The sequence below is a fragment of the Triticum urartu genome, chromosome 1A, assembly GCF_056163025.1.
Source record: "Triticum urartu cultivar PI428250 chromosome 1A, HENAU_Tu73, whole genome shotgun sequence".
NCBI lineage: Eukaryota > Viridiplantae > Streptophyta > Magnoliopsida > Poales > Poaceae > Triticum > Triticum urartu.
In genome coordinates, this window is record NC_141873.1 from 545870808 (window position 1) to 545895494 (window position 24687).

General features: G+C 49.3%; 2 protein-coding genes and 1 pseudogene across 2 annotated transcripts; 2 read left to right on the forward strand and 1 right to left on the reverse strand.

The window, feature by feature from the left end:
- The first annotated feature begins 4085 nt into the window (after positions 1-4085).
- LOC147992472 (secreted RxLR effector protein 161 pseudogene) lies at positions 4086-4814 on the forward strand (annotated as a pseudogene).
- Positions 4815-11344: 6530 nt separating this feature from the next.
- Positions 11345-12843, forward strand: LOC147992473 (uncharacterized). The gene has a single exon (XM_087530576.1). It carries the CDS (start codon positions 12029-12031, stop codon positions 12590-12592), a length of 564 nt encoding a protein of 187 aa, XP_087386702.1. The 5' UTR covers positions 11345-12028; the 3' UTR covers positions 12593-12843.
- A 1896-nt stretch (positions 12844-14739) lies between these two features.
- On the reverse strand, positions 14740-20068 carry LOC125528035 (uncharacterized). Its single transcript, XM_048692556.2, has 5 exons — positions 19759-20068; positions 16713-16819; positions 15705-16550; positions 15428-15580; positions 14740-15327 (listed from the first exon to the last, which is right to left on the reverse strand). Exons 1-5 carry the CDS (start codon positions 19877-19879, stop codon positions 14926-14928), a joined length of 1629 nt encoding a protein of 542 aa, XP_048548513.2. The 5' UTR covers positions 19880-20068; the 3' UTR covers positions 14740-14925.
- Positions 20069-24687: the final 4619 nt, after the last annotated feature.

Below are 24687 nucleotides of genomic sequence, written 5' to 3' on the forward strand. Positions count from 1 at the left end.
GGGTCTTCGGGCAGCGGAGCCGAACAGTTAATAGGTCCGGATATCGCCCGCCAAGCCTGTCAAAGGTAAGGGAGTTTAGATCCCGCATAGAGTTAAACTATGAAAAAAGCTGAACACCCTGTAAAAGGTGAAAATAGCTTACCTCGGTAGCATGACGCTGCGAGCTGTATCCGCGATCCTCGGAAGCGGATGCGGGAGCCTCGGCACCTTTGATTAGCGCCTTCCAGACGTCTTCATACGTCGTGCCGAAGAGCCTGTTAAGGGTTCGGTGCTGTGCCGGGTCGAACTCCCACAGAGTAAAGTCCCGTTGTTGACACGGGAGGATTCGGTGAACGAGCATGACCTGGACTACATTTACAAGCCTGATTGGCTTGTTTACCAGGGACTGGATGCATGTCTTCAGTCCGGTCACCTCTTCCTCGTTACCCCACGATAGGCCCGTCTCTTTCCAGGACATGAGCCGCGTGGGGGGTCCGGATCGGAACTTGGGGGATGCGATCCATTTCGGATTGCGTGGCTCGGTGATGTAAAACCACCCGGCTTGCCACCCCTTTAGGGTCTCTACGAAGGATCCCTCGAACCACAGGACGTTGGCAATCTTGCCCGCCATGGCGCCTCCGCACTCCGCCTGGCTGCCGCGCACCACCTTGGGCTTGACGTTGAAGGTCTTGAGCCAGAGGCCGAAATGGGGGCGGACGCGGAGGAAAGCCTCACACACGACGATAAACGCCGAGATGTTGAGGATGAAGTTCGGGGCCAGATCGTGGAAATCCAGGCCGTAGTAGAACATGAGCCCCCGGACGAATGGGTGAAGTGGAAAACCCAGTCCGCGGAGGAAGTGGGGAAGGAATACTACCCTCTCGTGGGGCCTCGGGGTGGGGAGGAGCTGCCCCTTCTCGGGAAGCCGGTGGGCGATGTCTTTGGACAAGTATCCGGCCTTCCTAAGCTTTTTGACGTCGCCCTCCGTGACGGAGGAGACCTTCCACTTGCCTCCCACTCCGGACATCGCTGGAGAAGGTCGAGGTGGGAAGTGCGGGCTTGGGCGCTGGAGCTCGAGTGCGCAGGAGATGGATAGGCAAAGGAGGAAGAAGGCGTAGGTAAAAAGGTGGATCCTTATCCCCTTATATGGGTGGATGCGGTTGTGCGTCCCCACCTGCCTAGTAAAACTCCTTGCCTCCCAAGCGCCGTGATAAGTGGCGCGGTTGGATTACCCACATCCGTATTGATGAGAATCCCGTAAAGGGGGTACACGATCTCTGCTTTGACAAGACGTGCCAAGGAAACCGCCTCGCAAAACATGCTGAGGTGGAAAAGTAAAAACGATTCGAGTGAAGGACTTGGCTGTAGTGTGATGACGCACTGCGGAATACGTCAGCAGATTTGATTTGTGTTAATATTATTCTCTCTATGGAAATATGTGGAAGCTTATTTTGCAGAACCAGACACTACTATTGGTGTTTACAATCTTCTATGAAGGACTTGGAGGAGGAACCCGCCTTGCAATGCCGAAGACAATTTGCGTGCCGGACTCGTCGTCATTGAAGCCTGGTTCAGGGGCTACTGAGGGAGTCCTGGATTAGGGGGTGTTCGGGTAGCCGGACTATACCTTCAGCCGGACTCCTGGACTATGAAGATACAAGATTGAAGACTTCGTCCCGTGTCCGGATGGGACTTTCCTTGGCGTGGAAGGCAAGCTTGGCGATGCGGATATTCAAGATCTCCTACCATTGTAACCGACTTTATGTAACCCTAACCCTATCCGGTGTCTATATAAACCGGAGGGTTGTAGTCCGTAGGCAATCAACTCCATACACAACAATCATACCATAGGCTAGCTTCTAGGGTTTAGCCTCCTTGATCTCGTGGTAGATCTACTCTTGTACTACCCATATCATCAATATTAATCAAGCAGGAGTAGGGTATTACCTCCATCGAGAGGGCCCGAACCTGGGTAAAAAACATCGTGTCCCTTGTCTCCTGTTACCATCCAGCCTAGACGCACAGTTCGGGACCCCCTACCCGAGATCCGCCGGTTTTGACACCGACAACAACCTTCTTCTTGTAGACGTTGTTGGGCCACCAAGTGCAGAGGTGTGTAGGACAATAGAAAATTTCCCTCAAGTGGATGACCTAAGGTTTATCAATCCGTAGGAGGCGTAGGATGAAGAAGGTATCTCTCAAGCAACCCTACAACCAAATAACAAAGAGTCTCTTGTGTCCCCAACACACCCAATACAATGGTAAATTGTATAGGTGCACTAGTTAGGCGAAGAGATGGTGATACAAGTGCAATATGGATAGTAGATAAAGGTATTTGTAATCTGAAAATATAAAAACAGCAAGGTAACTAATGATAAAAGTGAGCACAAACGGTATTGCAATGCGTTGAAACAAGGCCTAGGGTTCATACTTTCACTAGTGCAAATTCTTTCAACAATAATAACATATTTGGATCACATAACTATCCCTCAACATGCAACAAAGAGTCACTTCAAAGTCACTAATAGCGGAGAACAAACAAAGAGATTATGGTAGGGTACGAAACCACCTCAAAGTTATTCTTTCCAATCAATCCGTTGGGCTATTCCTATAAGTGTCACAAACAGCCCTAGAGTTCATACTAGAATAACACCTTAAGACACAAATCAACCAAAACCCTAAAGTCACCTAGATACTCCAATGTCACCTCAAGTATCCGTGGGTATGATTATACGATATGCATCACACAATCTCGGATTCATCTATTCAACCAACACAAAGAACTTCAAAGAGTGCCCCAAAGTTTCTACCGAAGAGTCAAGACGAAAACGTGTGCCAACCCCTATGCTTAGGTTCATGGGCGGAACACGCAAGTTGATCACCAAAAAATACATCAAGTGAATCAATAGAATAACCCATTGTCACCACGGTTATCCCACGCAAGACATACACCAAGTGTTCTCAAATCCTTAAAGACTCACTCCGATAAGATAACTTCAAAGGGCAAGATCTACCTCAAGATGGTGTTGAATCACCACTGATGCCCAAGGTCAAGTTCTCTCATCCGAGCAAGCTCAAGATCAAGAACAAGCTCAAGACGACACTCAAGATGATCAAGTGACCGCTCCTCAACTCACTCCGGGGGAGGAATTAGAGCATCATGCCGCCAAGATCGCATCCAAGCTCACAACCAAGGGTCATCTCATGACAAATGTGCTTGGAAGCATTCGAAAGGGGGTAAGCACTCGTAGACAATTGGCAAACTATTGTGAACATCACACATTTGTCTCTTGTGTTGAACCCCAAAAGGTATATGAGGCGCTCAAAGATCCGGATTGGCTTAATGCCATGCATGAAGAACTCAACAATTTCGAGCACAACAAGGTGTGGAGATTGGTGCCAAGGCCAACGGGGAACCATAATGTCATTGGAACCAAGTGGATATTCAAGAACAAGCAAGCTTCTCATGGAATTATCGTTCGCAACAAGGCTCGTTTGGTAGCACAAGGCTACTCCCAAGTCGAGGGTATCAACTACGGTGAAACCTTTGCTCCCATTGCTCGCCTTGAATCCATTCGTTTGTTGATTGCTTATGCTTCTCATCATAACTTTAAGTTGCAACAAATGGATGCGAAGAGTGCTTTTCTTAATGGTCCTATTAATGAGTTGGTGTATGTCAAGCAACCCCCCGGGTTCGAGGATCCCTATTTTCCCGATCATGTGTACCAACTCGATAAGGCACTCTATGGCCTTAAACAAGCCCCACGTGCGTGGTATGACCACCTTACCAAGTTGTTGCAAGATCGCGGTTTTGAAATTGGGAAAATCGACCCCACTCTTTTTCTAAGAATGTTAATGGGGAGTTGTTTGTGTGCCAACTATATGTTGATGATATTATCTTTGGTTCCCCTAACAAAGCTTTCAATGAGGAATTTGCCGCACTCATGACCTCCAAGTTCAAGATGTCCATGATGGGAGAGTTGAAGTTCTTTCTCGGGTTCGAAGTCAAGCAACGAAGAGAAGGAACCTTCATCAACCAAGCCAAATACACTCAAGACATGCTCAAGAGATTCAAGCTAAATGATGTCAAGCCGGCTTCCACTCCAATGACCATCAAATGCCAACTTGACATAGATCCCAATGGTAAAGTGGTGGATCAAAAGGTATATCGCTCCATGATTGGCTCCTTGCTTTACCTTTGTGCATCTAGACCGGATATCATGTTGAGTGTGGGAATTTGTGCATGGTTTCAAGCCGCACCTAAGGAAAGTCACTATGTGGCGGTCAAACGAATCTTTCGATATTTGGCTCATACCCCAAACTTTGGCTTATGGAATCCAAGAGGATCTAACTTCAACCTTGTGGGCTTTTCGGACTCCGATTGGGCGGGAGACAAAGTGGATAGGAAGTCCACTTTCGGAGGGTGCCAATTTCTTGGTTGCTCTTTGGTGAGTTGGTCTTCCAAGAAGCAAAGTTGTGTGTCTCTCTCATCCACGGAAGCGGAATATGTGACTGCCGGTAGTTGTTGTGCACAACTTCTTTGGATGAGGCAAACTTTAAAGGATTACAGTGTCATTTGTGACAAAGTGCCTCTTTGGTGTGACAATGAAAGTGCAATCAAGATTTCTCTCAACCCGGTGCAACACTTCAAGACGAAGCATATTGAGATCCGGTATCACTTCATCCGGGATCATATTAGGCGAGGAGAGATCGAGCTCAACTATGTCAACACTCATGATAACCTTGCAGATATCTTCACGAAGCCTTTGGATGAAGCAAGATTTCGCGAGTTAAGGCATGAGCTAAATATCATTGATTCGAGCAATGTTGCTTGAACCCTTGCACATCCCACCATACTCAACTTGTTATCTTGTTTAGGTGTAGGCATGGACATAGGGGGAGTGTTGTTCTCTCAATGAACTCTCCCTCCCCCCATTATGCATAAATTGATCAACTCTTTCACATTAGCCATTGTTGATGGTACTTGTGCTTCAAAGATGAGTTTTGGTTATGGGCCCAAGGATAATTCTTCGCGGTGCCATACCAATTGACTCAAACATAGGTAGCTCCGGCCACCGCCCTGTCTTTGGAGAGGTTGTGTTGCGTGTTTAGTCCTTGTTGTCTCTTGCCTTTCGTTCTTCATGTCGAGCTTGAGTGTGTGGTCTCGTGGGTCGGCTCTTTGTGTGTTCGTTCGCTCGAAGGTTGCTTTGCAAAGGCCTCTTTTCTCTCGGTTTTTGAAACGTGCTTTTTCTTGGGTTCATGGTACTACCGTGGTTCACCACGGTACTACCGCAGGAGCTGCGCACGGTACTACCGCGCCCAGCATGGCAGTAATTTTTTACTACCGCCTGGGGAAGCGTTACTACCGCCCACGGTGCGGTACTTCCGCCCAGGTGGTACTATCGCGCAGTCGAGAGCGCGCGGGGGTTAAGAGCGGGCAGGGGGAGTTCCAACTCCCCCATACCCATTCAACTCTTTTTCCCCACGACGTCTCTCTCTCTCCTGCCCAAGAAGGGCGCTGGAGACCCTCGCCGGATCTCTGTCTCTGGCCGCTCTCCTCGCATTTCGTCCGGTGGGATCATTCCCCACCACTTCCTCTTGCCATGGAACAAGGTTTCTCCCCAAATCCCTCTCTCTTTGGTTCGTTCTTTTGTTTCTAGGATTTTGGGGAGATGCATGTCGTTCTTAAGATTTTAGGCTAAATCTTTGCAAGAGTAGGATGTAGGAGAGTAGTAGAGCGTAGAGATGGTACTTGATATGTTGTCCCGTGGTAGATTTGATCAACTGTGGTACCGCTTCGTTGTCACGGCTGTGCTCAGATCTCTTTGAAGTTCGGACCTGACACCATGCGGTACTACCGCTCCTCAGGAGCGGTACTACCGCGCGAGGCGCGGCACTAAAAGTTTACTGCCACTCCGAGACACGGTACTATCGTGCCATCCTAGCGCGGTACTACCGTGGCTAGGAGCAGCACTAAAATTTTAGTACCACGCACCCATGCAGTACTATCGTTGTTGTCAAATCTCCCATGTGGCAGTTACCAAGTGCGAGTTCTACTTGTTTCACCTGTTTTGTTGTGGTATTTGCATTGACCCTTCTCGTTTCTCTTGTGTGTTCTTGTGTTGTGTGTCATAGGTGGTGGCTCCGGTTCCAATGTCCGTCATTCGAACCCCGTTCGCGACACGGGCTCGAAGCGTCTGTGCAACCAAGATGAAGCTCCTGAGGGCTCCAATGCCCCCCAACGCAGAACCAAGTCAACCGTAACCAAGCAGAAGGAGCCAGCAATGGGCATGGATGAGATACCACTTGCTGAGTTTGCCTCTCGCGGGAAGATCAACCCCTATGTGAATCCCCGTGCAAATTTCAGAGGGAATGACTTGTTCTGGACCAAGCAGTAGAATCTTATCTATCTAGATGTGATCAAGGCCAAGCATAACATCTATGTGGACGTGCACTGGATTGACATGACTCATATGAGGCAGGATAAGCATCGTGCCTATTTTGGTGAGGCTCTGGATCTGGTGGAGCAGTTTGGCATTGAGGATGTGATATCTTTCCATCTGGATTATGACCCTGAGATTGTGGCCCAGTTCTTTGCCTCGGTCCACTTCCATACTGATGAGGAACGGACCATGACCTGGATGACCAACGGACAGCGGATGACTGCTACATGGAAGGACTTCATGGATTTGCTTCGGGTTCCTAATGAGGGGCTCAACACGCCCATTGGTGTTCGCCCTCATGCCATTTCCGAGTCAGCCAATAAGAACAAGCTTCAGCCCTACTATGTTGAGAAGTTGCTTCCCAGCGGCAAGAAGGCGTGGGTGCTGAACTCCTTCCTTGACATCATGTATCGCATCTTCCGCAACTCCCTATTTCCACGCATTAGTGACAAGGACAAGGTGCATGCCTATCTTGTGGATATGATGCTTATTTGTGAGGAGGCGCGGCATTCTCAGTTGCAACCACTTGATGTCTCACATATCATGTGGTGCGAGCTTCGGTTTGCGGTGTTCAACCGTAAGGTACCCATCTATGGTCCTTACCTTCTGTTGATCTCGAAGACTTGGGAGAAGCTCTATCCCGATGATGAGTTTCTTGCCCCTGACTGGACTCGTCATGAGCCCATCAAGCTCCGTGTCAAGACCCAGTGGGCCAATACTACTACCCATGCTGAGGCAGTGGCAGCTCAGATGGATGTGGATGAGGATGAGATTGAGGAGGAGGACGCCGATGAGGACAGCTCTGCTGGCTACTCGCCTTCATCTTCTGAGCCCTCTTGGGCTAAGAAGCTGAAGAACAAGATGAATGCTCTGTTCTGCATGCAGGTCAAGGGGTAGTACCGGTCTCATGTTGCTCAGAAGGAGAGTCGCCGCCGCAACAAGCGGATCTTGAGGACGTTTGGCGAGGAGATATCCAGCGGGTCTGAGAAGGTCATCACGCCAGAGGCAGCCTAGATGGCGAAGCAGGGCTACAAGTGGACTGATTCTGAGGAGTACAAGGAGGAAACTGTCCCCACTACCGAGCCTGACGAGGAACGTGACGAGTGATCGCTTCAGCTTGAGCCACCACTTGTGTCGTAGGTGTCCTCTCTGCCTTTTTGGTGTCTCGATGCCAAAGGGTAGGATTTGCGAGTTGTGTGTCGTGTTTCGTATTGTCGCTTTGCTTTCGTTCCATTGAACCTCATTTGCTTTGGTTTGGTTTGTGCTTGTGAGACCTTTCTATCATATGGTGTAAGACATATGCACTCTAGCATACCTTATTGAGCCTATGCTATCTCGTAATCTTTACTTTATGCTCTTAGTTATTATCTTGCTTAGTGTTAGCCTTATTGTTGCAAGATATGCCTTGTCTATAAAATATAGGGGAAGTGTTGATCCTAGTATGTGTGCCGTGCAGTCCAAAGCACTTATCCAGATAACACACATCTAGGGGGAGCCCGTCTATATTTTAGAGATATGGGGTTTGCCCATGTTCTATGTTATCTCCCTTTGTGCAAATCCCGTATTGTCATCAATCCACCAAAAAGGGGGAGATTGTAAGGGCATATTTATCCCTTAGTTGTTTTGGTGATTGATGACAATGCTTTTGCGGAATAATCGTGTGCATTGAGTATTTCAGACATTTTCATAGGCACAAGACGATTTGGTGCCCTCGAAGACTATTGAAGACGACGTTTCTCTACTTTTCTTCGCAGGAAAGCCGTACTATTAAGAGGGGGTCCGCTTTGGAAAGGTTTGGGTGGGTGGAATCATCACGTACACGTCTACTCCATTTGCATCGCCTTTCCTTTGGCACTTTGGAGCATCCTCCGTCTTTTCTTGTCCATGCAAAATGTCGTGTTTGCTGCACTGGGGCATGCGGTAGTACTGCTCCTAGGAGCGGTAGTACCGCAGGCCCTTACGGTACTACCAGCCTCTGGCGCGGTAGTACCGCTAGTGCCCATGGTAGTACCGCTTCCTTGGAGCGGTAGTACTGTGGCCCCGGGCTAGGCGCTGCTGCTATTGCGGTAGTAGGGGCGGATGTAATTTTTTACATCCGCGCCCTACGCGGTAGTACCGTGCGCTCTGGCCAGGCTCAGCAGCTTGCGCGGCAGTAGGGGCGGATGTAATTTTTTACATCCGCGCCCCGCGCGGTAGTACCGCTCCTGGATTACGGTACTACCGTGCCGGATTTTGCATAGATCCCAACTCAGCGGAAGTTGCCATGAATGTATTTTTATATGTCCGTGCCTTCCCAAAATCTGGACTATCCCTGCCTTGCGGTAGTACCGCAAGGGGGAGCGGTAGTACCGCGCCAATGGTTCTACCGCCCCCTGCTTCATTGCATCTAGGCTGTTCTGGTTTCTGCTGCTCGGGCGGTAGTACCGTGTGCCCTTGCGGTAGTACCGCGTTCCCGGCGCGGTAGTACCGTGCTACGCAGGCTGAGTTGGTGGATAATGGTTGGATTTGTTCTTCCACTATATAAGGGGTGTCTTCTTCTCCGGGTTGACTACCTCTTCCACCCCTAAGCTCCATTGTTGCTCCAAGCTTCATTTTCGCCCAATCTCTCTCCCTAGCCAATCAAACTTGTTGATTCTTTAGGGATTGGTTGAGAAGGCCTCGATCTACACTTTCACCAAGAGAAATTTGATTCCCCCTCTAATACCTTGCGGATCTTGTTACTCTTGGGTGTTTGAGCACCCTAGACGATTGAGGTCACCGCGGAGCCATATTTCATTGTGGTGAAGCTTCATGGTGTCATTGGGAGCCTCCAATTAAGTTGTGGAGATTGCCCCAACCTTGTTTGTAAAGGTTCGGTCGCCGCCTCCAAGGGCACCAATAGTGGAACCACAGCATCTCGCATTGTGTGAGGGCATGAGTAGAATACGGTGGCCCTAGTGGCTTCTTGGGGAGCATTGTGCCTCCACACCGCTCCACGGAGACGTACTTCCCCTCAAAAGGAAGGAACTTCGGTAACACATCCTCGTCTTCACCGGCTCCACTCTTAGTTATCTCGTGCCTTTACTTGTGCAAGCTTATTTGTGTTGTTTCCCTTGCTTGCTTGTGTGCTTGTTCTTGTTGCATCATATAGGTTGCTCACCTAGTTGCATTTCTAGACAACCTACTTTGATGCAAAGTTTAAATTGGTAAAGAAAAGCTAAAAATTGTTAGTTGCCTATTCACTCCCCCTCTAGTCAACTATATCGATCCTTTCACTCGGCTTTCTCGGGTCTGACTATCAATTTTCATAAAAGTACGTTAGTGCCAATTTCTATGGACGCAGCTGTGGCTGCTGAGATTGCTCAGCTGTTTGGTTGCTCTCTGTCCTCTGTTCCATGTACATATCTCGGGTTGCCCTTGTCTCTAAACAAGATCACGCACGGGATGCTACTACCTGTTATACACAGAGTAGACCGCAGGCTCTCGAGCTGGTTGGCTACTTTCTTAACGCTGGGAGGAAGGCTCACTCTTGTCAACTCTGTGTTAGCCGACATACCCAGTTATTTCATGTCATGCTTCCCATGGCCTAAAGAGTCCATCAATCTGCTTGACAGTCTTCTGTGTGCTTTCCTATGGCAAGGCAAAAACAAGATTAAAGGTGGCCGGTGCCTTGTGGCTTGGGACAAGGTCACTCTTCATCGGGAAAGTGGCGGCTTGGGTGTGAGGAACCTCCAAGCCCATGATCAAGCAATGTTGTGCAAGTTTCTTTCCAAGATTCTGCAATCTTCTAACATTCCGTGCTATCAGTGGTTTGCTTCACAATATCTCAAGAAGACCATTCCGCTTGGTGCCAATAGCAGAGATACATCTTTGTGGAGAGGTTTCAAGGATCATATCCCTTTGGTCATCAACTCCTCGCGGTGTACTTTGGGCTCCTGTAACATCATATCCTTTTGGCATGCCCAATGGCTTGAAAATGGCAGACTCTGTTTGTTGTTGCCAATCCTATATTCCTTTGTCAGGGACCGTTGTTGTTCGGTTCAGTCGCAATTTTCAGATGGATCATGGTCAATACAGCTACACCCAAACCTCTCCCACTCTGTCGAGTAGGAGCTCCTCTTGCTGCACCAACTAATTGCACCTACAACTCCTGATGACGCACGCCAGGATGTGCGTACTCCCTCTGTGTTCACCAAGCAAATCAGTGCAGGATATTTTTACCGGCTGCTGACGTTCAGGGGAGTCAGCTGTGCTTTTCACTTTTGGGTCTGGGACGCGTTGATACCTCTGAAGCCCAAAACCTTTCTCTGGCTAGTCTTTTGGGATCGTCTCAACACCAAAAATAATACGGTCAAGAAACATTGGGTGGCCATCGCTCCAAGTGCGGGCTGTGATCTTTGTCCCACGGTGGAATCAATTCATCACATAGTGCTGCGTTGCCGACCGGCATCTGCCCTCTGGCATCGGTTGCTTCTGGCCCCTTTCGCATGCGGATCGACCGACATCATATCCTTTGTTCAACAAGCTGCCTCTCATTTGGAGATCAACCGCAAATGGAATGTCGCTTTTGCCGCATGTGCCATCACTCTATGGCATGCACGAAATGATCGGATCTTCAATTCACGTTTATGGACAGACTCCTACATAAGGTTCTATGCTGCGGATCTACTACGCCTATGGTGCTGCGGAGCCACAAAGCAGCAGGACAAAGAGGATCTCATGTTTTGGGGCAATTTACTAGCTGAATAGTTTTTTTCTCCTGATGTTAACTCTACTTACCCTGGAAAATACGAAGGAGAACCTGGGTACCGGCGCACCCTATATGCAAAAAATGTTTAGTAATTCAAAAAAAGTTCAAATCTTTTTTAGTATCAAACATGATCAAGTATTGTAGCCGTATAAAAAGATTCGTCAGAAAATGACTTTGTTTGCATCCTGGGTCAAAGATTTGGCAAAAAAACGCTATATACAAGTACTATACACACTATATTGTCGTCATAAACTTGTCTTTTTTGCCCTGAAGTCAATATGAATCATTTTTTGTCCAAACATTTTATACAAGTACAATACCTAATCATGTTTGATTCTAAAAAAGATTTGGAATTTTTTGAACTTTTTAAAATTACTTTCCCCTTTCCTCTACATGTTGTAGGTGAGAGGCAGTCGGGAACTTTCCCCTTTCCTCTACATTGTTTGAGAGAGACGACAGAAGGCGAGCAGAGGCTTTCTGGCCGGTTTGATACTCATCATGCGCGGTGCAGCGGTGTAAATAGTAGTTGCAGTCGAGCTGTTTCATACACGGTGAATAATCTCGGGATTCAGATCCCCGCAAAAGAAAAAAAACTAGGGATTCCGATGGGAAAAGGAGGGGAGGTTCCATTTCCGTTCCGGCGGATCTCCTGTTGGGATTCGAATCGAAGTCGGTTACTGCCCGCTCTAGTAGTGCTAGTGCATATATATACCACACCGGCGGTGCGCGGCGGCGGCCCATTTCAATTGATCCGCTTAGATCGATCCGGAGGAAGAACCAATAAATCGATCGAGAGAAAAGAGGAATAATCAATCGATCGATCCAGAGAAAGAGAGGAGGGATCGATCGATCGAGATCGAGGGAAAGAGGGGAGGCGATGCTGTCCCTTCTCTCCACCAGCGCGGAGGTCGCGCAGGAGGCGGAGGACGGCGGCCATGGCCGGGACGCCGTCCTGATGCGGGTCGACCGTCTCGGGGACGCTCCGAGGGCGCTGACAGACGTGACCCGCCTCGTCGCGGACCAAGACTGGAGGGTGCTCAACGTCCTGCAGATCCGGGAGGCGGCGGCGCTGGGCGGAGCGCTCTCCGACGCCGCGCGCTCGCTTCGGAAGATTCGCCGCGCGCTGCGCCAGCTGTTGAGAGCACGCGACGCTCTCGTGGAGGCGCTCCCCAGGATCAGGCGGAGGTACGGGGATCTCACCCTGCCCGACGACACGAGTTTTGACGGCCTCTGCGCGGCCGCAAACTTCATGGCCGTCATCGGTTGGACCTACGGGTGGGCATTCGGTAGAAACCGAAAATTCGGTTTTCACCGTTCGGCTTATTTTGAAATTCGGTTAGCAAAATTAAAAACCGAAATTAGCAAGCAAAAAATGCTAACTGAAAATTCGGTTAACCGATTATTTCGGTTCAGTTTTCGGTTTATACCGAACACTGCTTAGGAGCTGGTGCTTCTACTGTTAGGACTGTACACCCCAGTGTTATATAACCCAGCGTCTTGTCGCATTGAGCTTCGCAAGCGATGTGGGACTAAACTCGTATGCCGATGGCCGCTGCGCACTCCACCCAGTCAACATACGCACTAGTTGTTGTGTGGGCCTTGTAGTTAGTGGAGGGGCCAGGCCTATACACCGAGCTCTAGCTAGTAGCTACCGGCCTTAGCATGCATGCATTAGGCCAGAACGTGGGACAGAGCTCCGTGGCCGGACGCGCGCACGCGGTCGACGGTCACATCGCAGCGTTTGGCGATACGCGGGAGCCTCGTTCGGTATTTTTCTTCGGTTATCAGTTTAATACCAAACCGACCGATTTAAATTCGGTTATTGAATCTAAAAACCGAATTTAATTGTGGCAGTATAAAAAACCGAAAATTTAGTTTATTCGGTTTCGGTATCGGTTCGGCATTCGGTTGGTCGGTTTTTATGCCCACCCTAGGTTAGACCTACGGGGTCGGCAGCGGCTACCTCGGGGACGAGGCGGATTCTCTAGTCGCCATCGTGCGGGACGCGATGCCTGCACCCATGGTGGTGCCCAAGGCGTTCCGCCACCGCAAGAGCAACCTCGAGTACCGCCGCGTCGGCGCCCCTCCGCTCTACGCCGAGCTGCTGGCCCTGCTCGTGCCGTTCCGCGACGCCCAGCGCAAGGTCGAAAGGCGGCTGCCCCGCATCCTCCCGGTCGTGGCCTCTCTGCAGGAGCAGGCGGCTCCGGTGGGAGAGGCCACCCATGGGCATGGGGTGACCCGTCAGTCGCCCGCCATGCGGGCCATCCCTGCTGAGTGGGCCTCTGCTCTGGCGGCGCCCTCCCTCAGCGCCTCCACGTTCGACGACGTGCTGCCGCGCATTGTCGTCCATCTCCGGCAGCTCCGGGATTCCCTCGACGCGCCCGTGCACCTCCTCTACGACGGGTTCACTGGCGATGTGGTCGTCCGCTCCCTTCGTGACGTCGCCGAGGTGCGCACCAACTCCAGGCTGCTCCTCAACAGCGCCAATGAGCCCTCCCATCGCATCACCATTGTCCTCGATGGCCTGAGGACGTTCTCCAAGGCCAACGAGTTGCGCCTGCATCTCTTGGCTGGCGTGGACGAGTGCGGGTGGTGGGTGGCGAGGGGTCTGCCTCAGCTCGAGCAGGCGGCGTTGCTCTATGACGCCATTTTGAAGCTCAAGGCGGCCCTGGAGAAGGTGCACACGGCCGACGTCTATAATGCAGCCGCCGACCAAGACTTCCAGGAGTGCCGCGCTCGTTCGGCAAAGCTTCGGTACCTCTTCGACGGCGACCTCTCCGTCGTCTCCTCAGGGGCACACGCCCTCCTCCTCGTCGTGGACGACCTCGTGCGGAACCAGCTACACAACATGCTTTTCCCTGCGTTGGAGCAGTTAGACATCCTTTGCACCGAGGACGTCAGTTTCATCCAGGCATGATGCGACCAGCTTGCACCAAATGCATACAAGTGACAGTGATGATGGTTTCGGTTCACTTGTGTTACTTATTGCTTTTGTGCATGCCCAACGTCTACGTAGGAGTACTTCGGCCTCTCTTTTTTTATTGCGAATAGTTTACTGTGTATATTGAGAAGAATGCTCAGTCTGACTCTTAACCGTCCATTTGTTTATCGACGATATCTCATATCTCTTTGGTGCACTGGTTCTGCACTGCACTGACGGTTCACAATCCGTTCGTTGCAAAGGCTAGGTTCCTCTTTATTTCTGCTTTGTTGCAAGAACTTTACCGTTACATGCACAGCTGAAGCTTCAACGGTCCAGAGTGACCTAGAACATCTAAGCTAAATCTACATCCAATAAACATGCTTATACAAAAAAAATCTGAACATCCCACGGCTACATCCAGAGCAGCAGCACACATCAAATGGTTCAGGCTTTATATTTCTTGATTGCCAACCCTCATCAACCATTGAACACCGAATGATTGGATGAAACATCATTGCCCTTCAAAACTCTACAACAAAACATCACTGCACTAGCATCTCTAATTAAAATAGCTGCAAATAATCTCTTAATATTGTATTAACACAACTTATAATATCTCTATATGAACATATAACTCAATATAACACGGAGTCCCACTTCCGGAGTTGAACAAAAGCCTGGCCAATAAATCTCTTATTGTTCACAGCAACAAAATTAATAGACACACCAATCAGTATCTATTGCTACCAAGATACCAACATACCACGTCATTGATCCACTGGTACCTTTTTCTCGAACAGGAGGACTACCTCGGGCCTGTGCATCAAGCGATGCACACAGCCATGATCTACCTACTTTCCAATATGGCATCGAGGACAGGGCCCTAGAACCTCGAATTGAACAGCCGAGGGAACTCTTCCCTTGATGTATCTATCCGCTGTCTCCACGGCTCTATGAGCTTCCTCGAGAGCTCTCTTGCTCAATGATGAACATTTGCCAATCATTCTTGCGGTTGGCAATTTGCCAATGTTACAAGTCATCCTATCGTAGCCATAGGTTGTGTCCAGCGTTAAGCGCTCAAGTGAATGTGTTGTCTCGAGGATGTGAATTGTGAGCTCAACCAGGCTCTTGGCAGAACAGAAGCCCGTGATCATCACCTTCCTGAGACTGTCATTCCGAAAATCCAGATTCTTCCTCCGGTATTCAGTGTCGTCTCCAACAACAGGATCATGCACCATAGCATTCTCCTCTACCTGCAGATACATATTGAGGATCAAATACCATTCTTCTGATAACAAGAGTGTAATGCATTAATAGCAGGGATAGCTCTGAGAGATGTATATAGTGACTTACGCGTAGGATGAAAGATTCCAAGGCAGGAGAAGCATCAAGAAAAGAAACCAGAGAGAAGACATCATAGTTCGGGGATAACCAGGGTTCAAGGAGTGAAATTTTCAAGTTCTTGAGGTGGGGGAGCTTGGACAGCAGCATCGGAGTGTTGGCATTCTGAAAAATAAATCCCAAGATTAATCATGCTTTATTTCAACATACATATCTTACGTACATACACATACACATACTTGAATGGTCCTTATAATATGATCATTGAGACATTAAAACCAACACATACCTCACTACGACCGCCGTGCAGGGTGAGGCTCTCAACATTGTGCGCGATGGACGGAAGGCTAAATCGAGCATAAGAGAGAATACCAGACTGGTTGACAGGTGAAATATCTACGTTCTTAAGTTGCGAAGAATTTTGGACATGGATGACCGGTGTCCCCCAATAGTGAAAAGAGCAAAGACGCGGAGCATCTATCTCTACCACCCGCACCATCTCGCATTTTTTAACACTGAGGAACTTGAGCTGCTGCAGCGTACAAGGTATTTTCAAGCAAACTATCCCACTACATGCTTCAATCTCTAGCCACTCCAGGATGGAAGATTTAGACAGCAAGTGCCCTAATCCATCCTCAGTAACGTGGACATAACGCAGACTCAAACTTTTCAATTTTCTCAACTGCCCAAGTACTGATGTGTGATGAAAAGCACAACCAAAGAGGCTAAGAGACTGAATTGAACTTGCTGCTGCCTCATTAGATAAAACTGAACACGGGAAGCTGTAGATTTTCTTGACGACTAAAGGCAACAGCAAGCTAAATTCTTGGATCCCAGGTTTAATGATTTGGAGCCACCTGTCGAGGTAGGAGGCTTTGATATCTCTGCAAGGGCCAATATCAAGTTTAAGTGTCTTCACCTTCACCCCATTGTGATAATGGTTTGTAAGAATTTTGTCAACTTTGTCAATGAGAAGGGTTTTCCATTCCTCATTTTTTCTGTCGAAACCAAGTGTACGCTCACTGAGTATGAGGCTGGAATAGCTTCTCCAGGAACGCCGAAACCTACGGGACACACAGGCAGCATGAGCAGCATCATGTACTGGCAAGAGAGAATGTATATGATGTATGATGTCCTGCAGAACCAACGTTGACAGGTGGAACTGTTAGCTGACTCCAATAAATAACACCAGCAGTGGTGGATTCATTACCAAAGTCCTATGTATGTGTTCCTGTGCTAGCAGTTGTGATAAAAAAAATCATTGTAACTAGGATACTTCATTGCCAGCAACACATACCTCTGGGAGTTCCTCCAGACCAAGTTCTTGTCTCATATTTTGCGTGCTTTCACCTTGTTTGCAGGTTGCACCATTTGTTTCAGTTGATGAAGCCTTCGACCCACTACCTGCAACACAGTGGAGCAAGAGAGAAGTATGAACTCTCACGGACCAGTGATGCCTGAACAAGGAAATATAAAAACGTGGTACAAAAGAAAGAATCCGGAATAGTCAGTCCAGTTAGGCCTCATTTGTTTAATCCCACCCCTGCCTGGATTGGGATCCAAAACCCACGGATTGGCAGGGATCGGCCCGGCGCATTCAGTTACACCCCCCGGGGATCTAAACCCCATCCAGTACCCTCCCTACCCCGTGGTTTTGGCCAGGGAAAAAATATCTCCTCACTATGCGTGGAATTAATCCCGAACCGTTATGACTTTTCGAGGAAAAAAGCACCCCTCTGCCCCCGGCCTCTCTCTCCTGCGATTGCTGAGAAGGGGCCGCCGCAACAAAGCGCTCATCCCTTGCTTGCTGCTTCGCGTTCTTTCTATTTCATCCCAGTACATTCCGGGATAGGCGGCTAATATAATATGTGCAGTAGTCGTCGTCTGACCAATCGGCTCGGACACCAGACCACTTGTGCCCGCCCATTCTATCTTGCCCTAAATGGAATGGCTCTCATAGTTACGCTGTGCCCCGACCTGAGTCCCCACGTCCGCTTTTATCCATCCATCTAACCCATATCCATTGGAACCAGAAGCGAGTGGCCGGCGCAACGGTCTGGAGGCAACGGGCTACTTACCTCTCTCACGCGCCCGGCATACTCCCTTCCCCCTCTCTCATGGCAGCGACCCCGAGTGGCGTCCCTCCCCGCGAGGTGGCGTTCTCTCTGATAAGATACCCTTCGTCTCCTCTTCCTTTCTCTCAGCCCTCACCTCCTCCCCGAGATCTTAATTTGTAGGGTTAGGGTTAGCAGAGTTTAGTAGAACTGTGCTAGTCTAGTTGATTCTTGCTTAGGGATGTCAAATTGTGAATGCATCTCCAGCTTGTAGAGTCCAGTGACATAACCCTTCCACACAAACTCATTGATGTGTTGGTAAGCCGGAAGAAAACCAGTTGTTTTTATGTTCCCTGTATAAGCAATTGCTCCTATTTTTAATGAACTTGTCAAATGTAGAGTATGAGCTTGTCAAATGAACTCAGACTATAACTGGAGTATCAAATCAAATTGCATCGCTGTGTAGGGAAAATATAAGCTATGTTAATGAACGAACCTGCAGTTAATAATTCGTTTGCTTGCTGATGTCATGCAGGGTGTAATGAAAAGTTACACATGTTAAGTTCTGCTACAAAGTTCGACATGGGTTCAGGAAATTAATTACATTATTATAGGCTGATGAACAAACCTAAGAAAGTGTGTTATATGCAAAGTGTGTCATGTGTGTTCTCCGGATGATAAATGAAAAAAGTGATGTAATTAAGTTGTGTCTCGGATTGCCTTTGCTGAATGGCTGTTGGCCCTGTTCAAGAATTCATCCGATTAACCAGTTAACTTGCGGATTAATCCCTACTCATAGGGTCACCGAGTAGCCGATAAACTGATAAATCGTCCGATTAATTGATTAAATGGCCGATTAACTTGCCGATTAGCCTATTAATCCCCTACTCGCCAGCCAACCGAGCAGTTACCAGTTAACGATTTCCTCAACAATGGCTGTTGGCATGGTTTAGCTATTTGATTGAAGTAAGGTTGTGTGATAAAATCTTGGCTGCACATGCTGTCCGTAATGAAATCTTGTCAAATCAATAAGTACAATGCAGTTTTTGATCCAGACTAGCTAGTACTAGTAAGGATAATCTAAGATGGTAGGAATCCCCTGGGGCTAACCGAATGTACAGGGCCGTACCTGAGATTTGGGGGGGGGGGGGGGGGGGGGGGGGGGGCCGGGGCAAGACAACACAAAGGAGCCCTAAAGCCACATCTTTCTCTATCTTAATTGCATCTAAATACTCGATGCACTATAATATATGTTGCATTGTCATGTCGACTATCCAACAAACCTAGGTCAAAAACATTGACAGAAAAATTGGTCCCCCTTTTCAACCGGCACTTTATATGTTTCTATTAGGTTCGTGGCTACACTAATTATATTCTGTCATTGGGTTTTGTTCAACGGTAACTAAAGGCATTCCTCGGAGTTCCTAGTAGAACTACTTGTACCTGTTCTAGAAAAATGTCAACATCTCCTTTCTGAATCTCAATCAACTCATATGCAAGTTTATGTTCTTTAATCATTACAAATGGATACTTTCTAGATAAGATGTTGCAAATTAGGACACAAAAATATGATACAAGAAATTAAAAACAGTGTTAGTTAAATAAAAATTGCTAAGAAAGGCTTGGAAGAAAGATCTGGATGGCTAGAAAATTAGAAATCGCAATATATTGCTGCTGCTTACTAGTCCCGAACAAAAAAAATCAGAGCTCCTCATTTCTAATCCCAAAGAAGACAAAAAAAAAATCGGAGTGAGAAAGAGATATGTACGGGGATGGTCTTCATGAAACGAATGAAGGACCTATGAAAAGAGGAATTTGCATCGGAGAGCAGATCGATTGGAATCTGAAAAATCGTATTACCTTGTTCCAGTAATCACGCGCAGCAGTAGAAAATCAGGATTGGAAGACATGGGCGGGGGCTGATCCGTTGCCGATTGGAGGAAGCGGAGTAGAAGCCGAGAAGATTGCGATCTGTTACCCTTTTTTCCCCTTTCTTTAGAACATCAGGTAAGCATATACGGAAACCAGGCCATCTATGGTAGCAGGGATTTGAGCGATGATGACAGGGGGAGGGATTAGAGGAGGGAATTGGTGGGATATCTGAGACGTGAAATCCGCAAACCCCTTCAAACCAAACGAACGATACCTGAACAAGTAGTACTTTCTATCTAATCTAATCTAATAATCTATCTAAAACAAAACAATTGGGGTGCAATTAGATAAATTTTCGCCTAAGACGTAAGAAGAAGAAGCGAGATCCGAGATGCGTTCGAGAGTAAACATACATACCTGCGGGCAGCCGATGCCGATGCCGATGGCGCCGCCGTGTCCTGCGCACCAGTGCGTCGTGGATCGCCGCGAATCGGGATCCACAGGAGCCCGGGCGCAGCCGCGCACGGCGGGGCGACATGGTGAACCAAACCTTGGGCGCACCTGTAAATCTCTCTCTTCTCTTCTCTTCTCGTCTCTCTCTCTGCTCCTGAGGGAAATTCCTGCACCTGCACGTACGACGCTTGGTTATAGTACGATTTTTGTACGATTCCTGATCGGGTGGTGGCCAGTGGCCAGTGGCTTGCTCTGTCTTCTCTTCTCTCTCCGCTTCCTAACTGAAGGGGGAGTCCGTTTCCGTTCCGTTAGAGCATCTCCATGCGTATATTTAGATGTCTATATATTCATATAGACAATGGTCTAAAAAGATTCTCTCATATACACATTCAGTTTTGCATCAGAATGTCTATATACAGAGACCATGATAGGTGAACCATCACTAAGGAGAGGAAGAAATCATGACTGCAGCTGAGTTTAGACAACGCCTTCACATTGTCCAGGCATGGACATTGTCGAGGCCAATTTAGAGGATGTGTATATTTGGACGATCATATAGCCAAGCTGTTGGACGCCTGTTTTGAGCTCACGTCGTGGAAAACGAGTATAGACATTCATATAGACAAGCTATTGGAGATGCTCTTAGGGCCCCACCTCACCTCTCGATCGATTGGCCTCCCCTCCCACACGCACGCACGCCCCACCGTTTTTTATTCTCTTCTGGCTTTTCCGGTAGCAAAACCCACCGTTTTTTATTCTCTTTCTGAAGTAGGAAACTTTTTTTCCCTTCAAAAGGAAAACATTACTACTTTCCATCAATCAATTGGAGGACACCTTCCCAAATTGATTAATTTTCCTCAAAGTGCCGTCCTCACCTGTAATGCATGACAGGTCCGTATACATGTTGTTATCAACTTCAGCCAACTGGTGCTAATAAAACCAAGGTTTAGTCTATTTAGGTCAGGCTTGTCACTGTCACAGAATTGAAACTGGTTAAGAAGGCTTGTCAATGTAAAACAACTGAAACTTTCTCTTCATCCTGATTATCCAAAAAAAAACAAATATGATGCAGAAACTATTATAAATAAAGATCAATAAAATCCACACTTTGTCGAAAAAAAGTATTATAAAGATCAATTCATTGGAAGATTGATTCTGAGGTCCCATTTTTTAAGAGATGAACCCCGCAACAAACCCCGCGTCGTCCTCCTGGGCGGCACAGGGGAACCCGCCGCCGGGAGTCCCTCTTCCACCCGCTCCCGCATCGCCGGGCTGGCTGGCGAAGCCATGCCTGGCCCCAAGATGGTGGCGGCGGGGCGGACTCGTTTCCGTCCTGGTGATGAGCGCCCCTCCCCTCCCCTCCACGAGATCTGCTATGGGGGCCTTCCCCGGGTGGCTGTGCCCGTACGGCGAATGGCGGCATCCTCGGTCGTCGTCTTCGTCGCGGCCCTACTCACCCTTCCTCTACCCCTCCCCTGATCCCATCTTTGTCAGGGGCGAAGGGCTGGATCGGTGGTGGTCTTCGAGTGCCTGAAGGCCTAGTCGGGTTCCAGTTGCTGACCTCGGCCAGATCTAGCCCATGCTGGTGGTGGTGCCGTGCGGTGCTGGAGGCCGGTCATCCACTTGGACCTGTCGCCTTGATGACGGTGGGCGCCATGAGGTGGTCCTTGCGCTCGGCACGAAAAGGGATGGCTGTGAGGTGGCGGCGGTCCAATTGTAGCTGCCGAGACTGTGGAAAAGCGGTGGCGACAACACTTATGTGACTTGGATAGTGGTGTTGCGTGCACCCGGTCTCGAGCACCGGGGCGAAAGCCTAGGTCAGACCCGAGTGGTTATGACTGGCAATGGCGATGTTTCTTTTATGTCGTTACCTTTGTTGGAGGCATTGCTCGGATATGCTTGGACTGATACTTCAAGGTGAAAACTTAGATTCTGGCCTTTCTGGTCGGATCCGGTGACGGCGGCGCTTGAGTGTCGCTCCCTTCCTGAAGGCGTTGCTATTTTTTTTAAATCCTCGTCATCAATATGGCATCAATGAGTCAATGAGTGGTGCGGATATGGTCTTAGTTTTAGTTTGCCGATCACTGATCTGATCGTTATATTTTTTTTTTCTTTACTCGCCTACGCATAGTTTTTGGTCTTATGACTTTGCTAGTCGTTGATGCGTTTTTATGTGTGTTGGGTTGGCTATGTGCATATTAGTTATGCAGAGGCCGGATGTATGCTTATTGTGTTATGTATCCTCTTGATGCTTCATTTTGAGCAAATAAAATCCACCATTTGTCGAATTTTTTCCGAGAGATGAGACCCCAAAATAGTAAATGTCAGTATGCCTAGGAAGGCAGGACCATGCATCAAGAAACAACTCATGGCCTTGAATGCAGATATATTCAGCCGCACTAGCTTCGCCGGCGTCCTCCGACGACGACGGGAGGGAAAGACGGGGGGAGAGTGGCTTAGGCCAACTCCATCGCACGACTCTAAACGGATGTCCGATTTGGCCAGATTTTGTCCCTTTAGGGTGGTAATGGGTTTGCCTATGTCCGCGTTTGTCCGATGGATTGTGGATGCGCCCAACGGGCGGCCGCACCCCAAAACCTGTCTGGGGTGGACGTGAATAAAAAAATATAAAAACTTAAATGAAATGACTAAAAAAGTAAATAAACGCAGTTAAAAAACATAAAACATATATATGGGTTACGGCCAGAAAACGGCTCAGTTTGTTAGTTCACTTAAACAGCCCAGTTTCATAATTAACTTATTTTAAAAAAAAAAACGCCTTCCGCGCGCTCCTGCCGCGCCCGTCGATGCCGTGGCCGTCGCTGTCTTCACTTGCCGCCGGTGTCGTCGTCGTCGCTGACGAGGTCGACGTAGTCTGGCGGCGTCCACAGGTGGGCCGGCGGGCTGGAAGGTGGCTGGTGCCTGCACCACCTCCTCCTGAGGCGAGGCCTCCCGCTCCGGCGACCGCAGCGGCGTGGGGCACCAGTTCACGGCCCCCAGGGCATTCGCCATCTGCTCAGCGGAGCACGACCAGCTCCACCCCTGGCCCACCAGGTCAGGGTGGAACGCGGCCACCGGCGGCTCCTGCACCACCTCCTCCTTCGGCACCATCTCCAGCTCGGGGATGGCGACGTCGCCGGCCACGGAGAGGGCCGTCATCTCCTCGAGGCCCTCCCATTAGCGCTCGTCGTGTGTGTGCATGGAGTCCTCCAGCACACGCGTCATGAGCCGGGCCTCCTCCTCCGCCGTCATGCGAGGAGGTGGGGGTGGCGATGGAGATGGCGACGGCGACGGCGTGGGCGTCAGGTCGCGCACCCGCGTACGCCCCGCGCGCCTGGGGAGCCGCTCGGGGCTCACGTGGCCGCCGCGGCCCCGTCGACCTGCCGGTGAAGAACGACGCCCGCCGCATGTCGTGCTCATCGCGGAACCAAGTGTCCCACAATGGTGAGTCGGGGGCGTACCTCTCGTCGTAGTAGAGGTCGTCCGGGAGGAGGCGGCGGCGGCGCTGGATCTCCTGGCGGCGGGCACGGCCACTCAGCGGGACGGGCGGGATCGGCACGCGGTTGGCCGACAGGTGCCAGTTATTCGAGAGGTGGACGTCGCTCCAGGGCAGCGGCGTCCTCGTCTCCCAATAATGGTGGCAGACGACCGCCTCGATGTAGTGCCGGTCGTGCTCGTCGGCGGGCGTGGGTGCGATGGAGAACGCGGGCGGCGCGGGGGCCCGACGTGGTGGCAATGGCGACGCGGGCTCCTCCTTCTTCACCGAGCCGCGGCGGCGTCCCGACGAGGAACCAGCCTCGCGGTCGTGCTTGCCTTTACGCCCATAGTTCCATGCCCCATGGCTGCAGGCGGCCGGCCGGCGAGTTTTTGGTTAGGGTTTGGGACTGGGGCTGTCGGGTTTCGAGAAGGCCGTGGGGGTGGCGTGGGGCAGTGTGGACAACGACCGGTCCACGGTTCCCAATTAAAGAAGGACGACGACCTTTCGATATGCGTATGACAGGTGGGCCCGCCCGCTCGTGCGCATTGATGTGGACGGGTGGGAGGTAGGTGGCCGCCTGCCACGCGGCCCCGACGCGGATGAGTCGCGCGTCCGTTTGGTGTCCGCCGCGACCCAAACCCGACACAAGTTTGTGCTCGAAATGGGTCGGCTCGAACACAAAACGGACCAGATGGGTCTGGACCGTCACGCGTTGGACCGTCTCATTTGTTCATTTTACCCCAAACAGACGAGGCCGAATAAGATAAGGTCACGTGGTGAAGTTGGCATTAGGCGAGGGAACGGCGACGGTCGCCCATCGCCCAGGAAGAGCGACATGGGGGCAGAGCGTTATTTTCCGTCTATCAATCAATTTGTCACTGACAACCAGATTCCAAAAAGAATCTATAAATATACTCCAGTGTTAATTAATCTTTTATCTCCTGCAAAGGAAAAACCCTGTTTTTCTTACTCAAAAGGTCACACAGTAGTACTCCTAGTTTGCTCAATGCCAGAGCAGATCTTGTCAGCTAAGATCCCAAGTAATATCTCTTAAGTACCTACACATCATACGATAAGTAGTACTGGTAGTGGTCCTTCTGCTAGCGAACATAATGTAAATTGACAGTATGAAAATTTGCATGTACTGTGAATTCAATTGAAAATTCACATGAAAATTCTAAAGCATTAACTAAATTTTCTGTGTGAATTGACACAAGTCTTCTCTTGAGTGAAACTGCTAGTGCTGTACTCAGCATGTGAAGGTCAGCATATGACACTGATATGTTAACTAAGGGACTCTGAATGTCAGCATGTGAATATAATAAGATTTAGGAACTTGCTGTTGAGATTTCAGAAGCAAAGCTAAAAGAAGAAGCATCAGGAATTACTGTACACCTTTTCAGCAATCTGATAAA

Coding starts and splice junctions, on each gene's coding strand:
- LOC147992473 (XM_087530576.1), top strand. CDS start 12,029: ATGCTGTCCCTTCTCTCCACCAGCGCGGAGGTCGCGCAGGAGGCGGAG.
- LOC125528035 (XM_048692556.2), bottom strand. CDS start 19,879: ATGTCGCCCCGCCGTGCGCGGCTGCGCCCGGGCTCCTGTGGATCCCGA. Junction 16,820..19,758: donor TCGGCATCGGCTGCCCGCAG/GTATGTATGTTT, acceptor ACTGTGTTGCAG/GTAGTGGGTCGAAGGCTTCA. Junction 15,328..15,427: donor TGGAATCTTTCATCCTACGC/GTAAGTCACTAT, acceptor ATGTATCTGCAG/GTAGAGGAGAATGCTATGGT.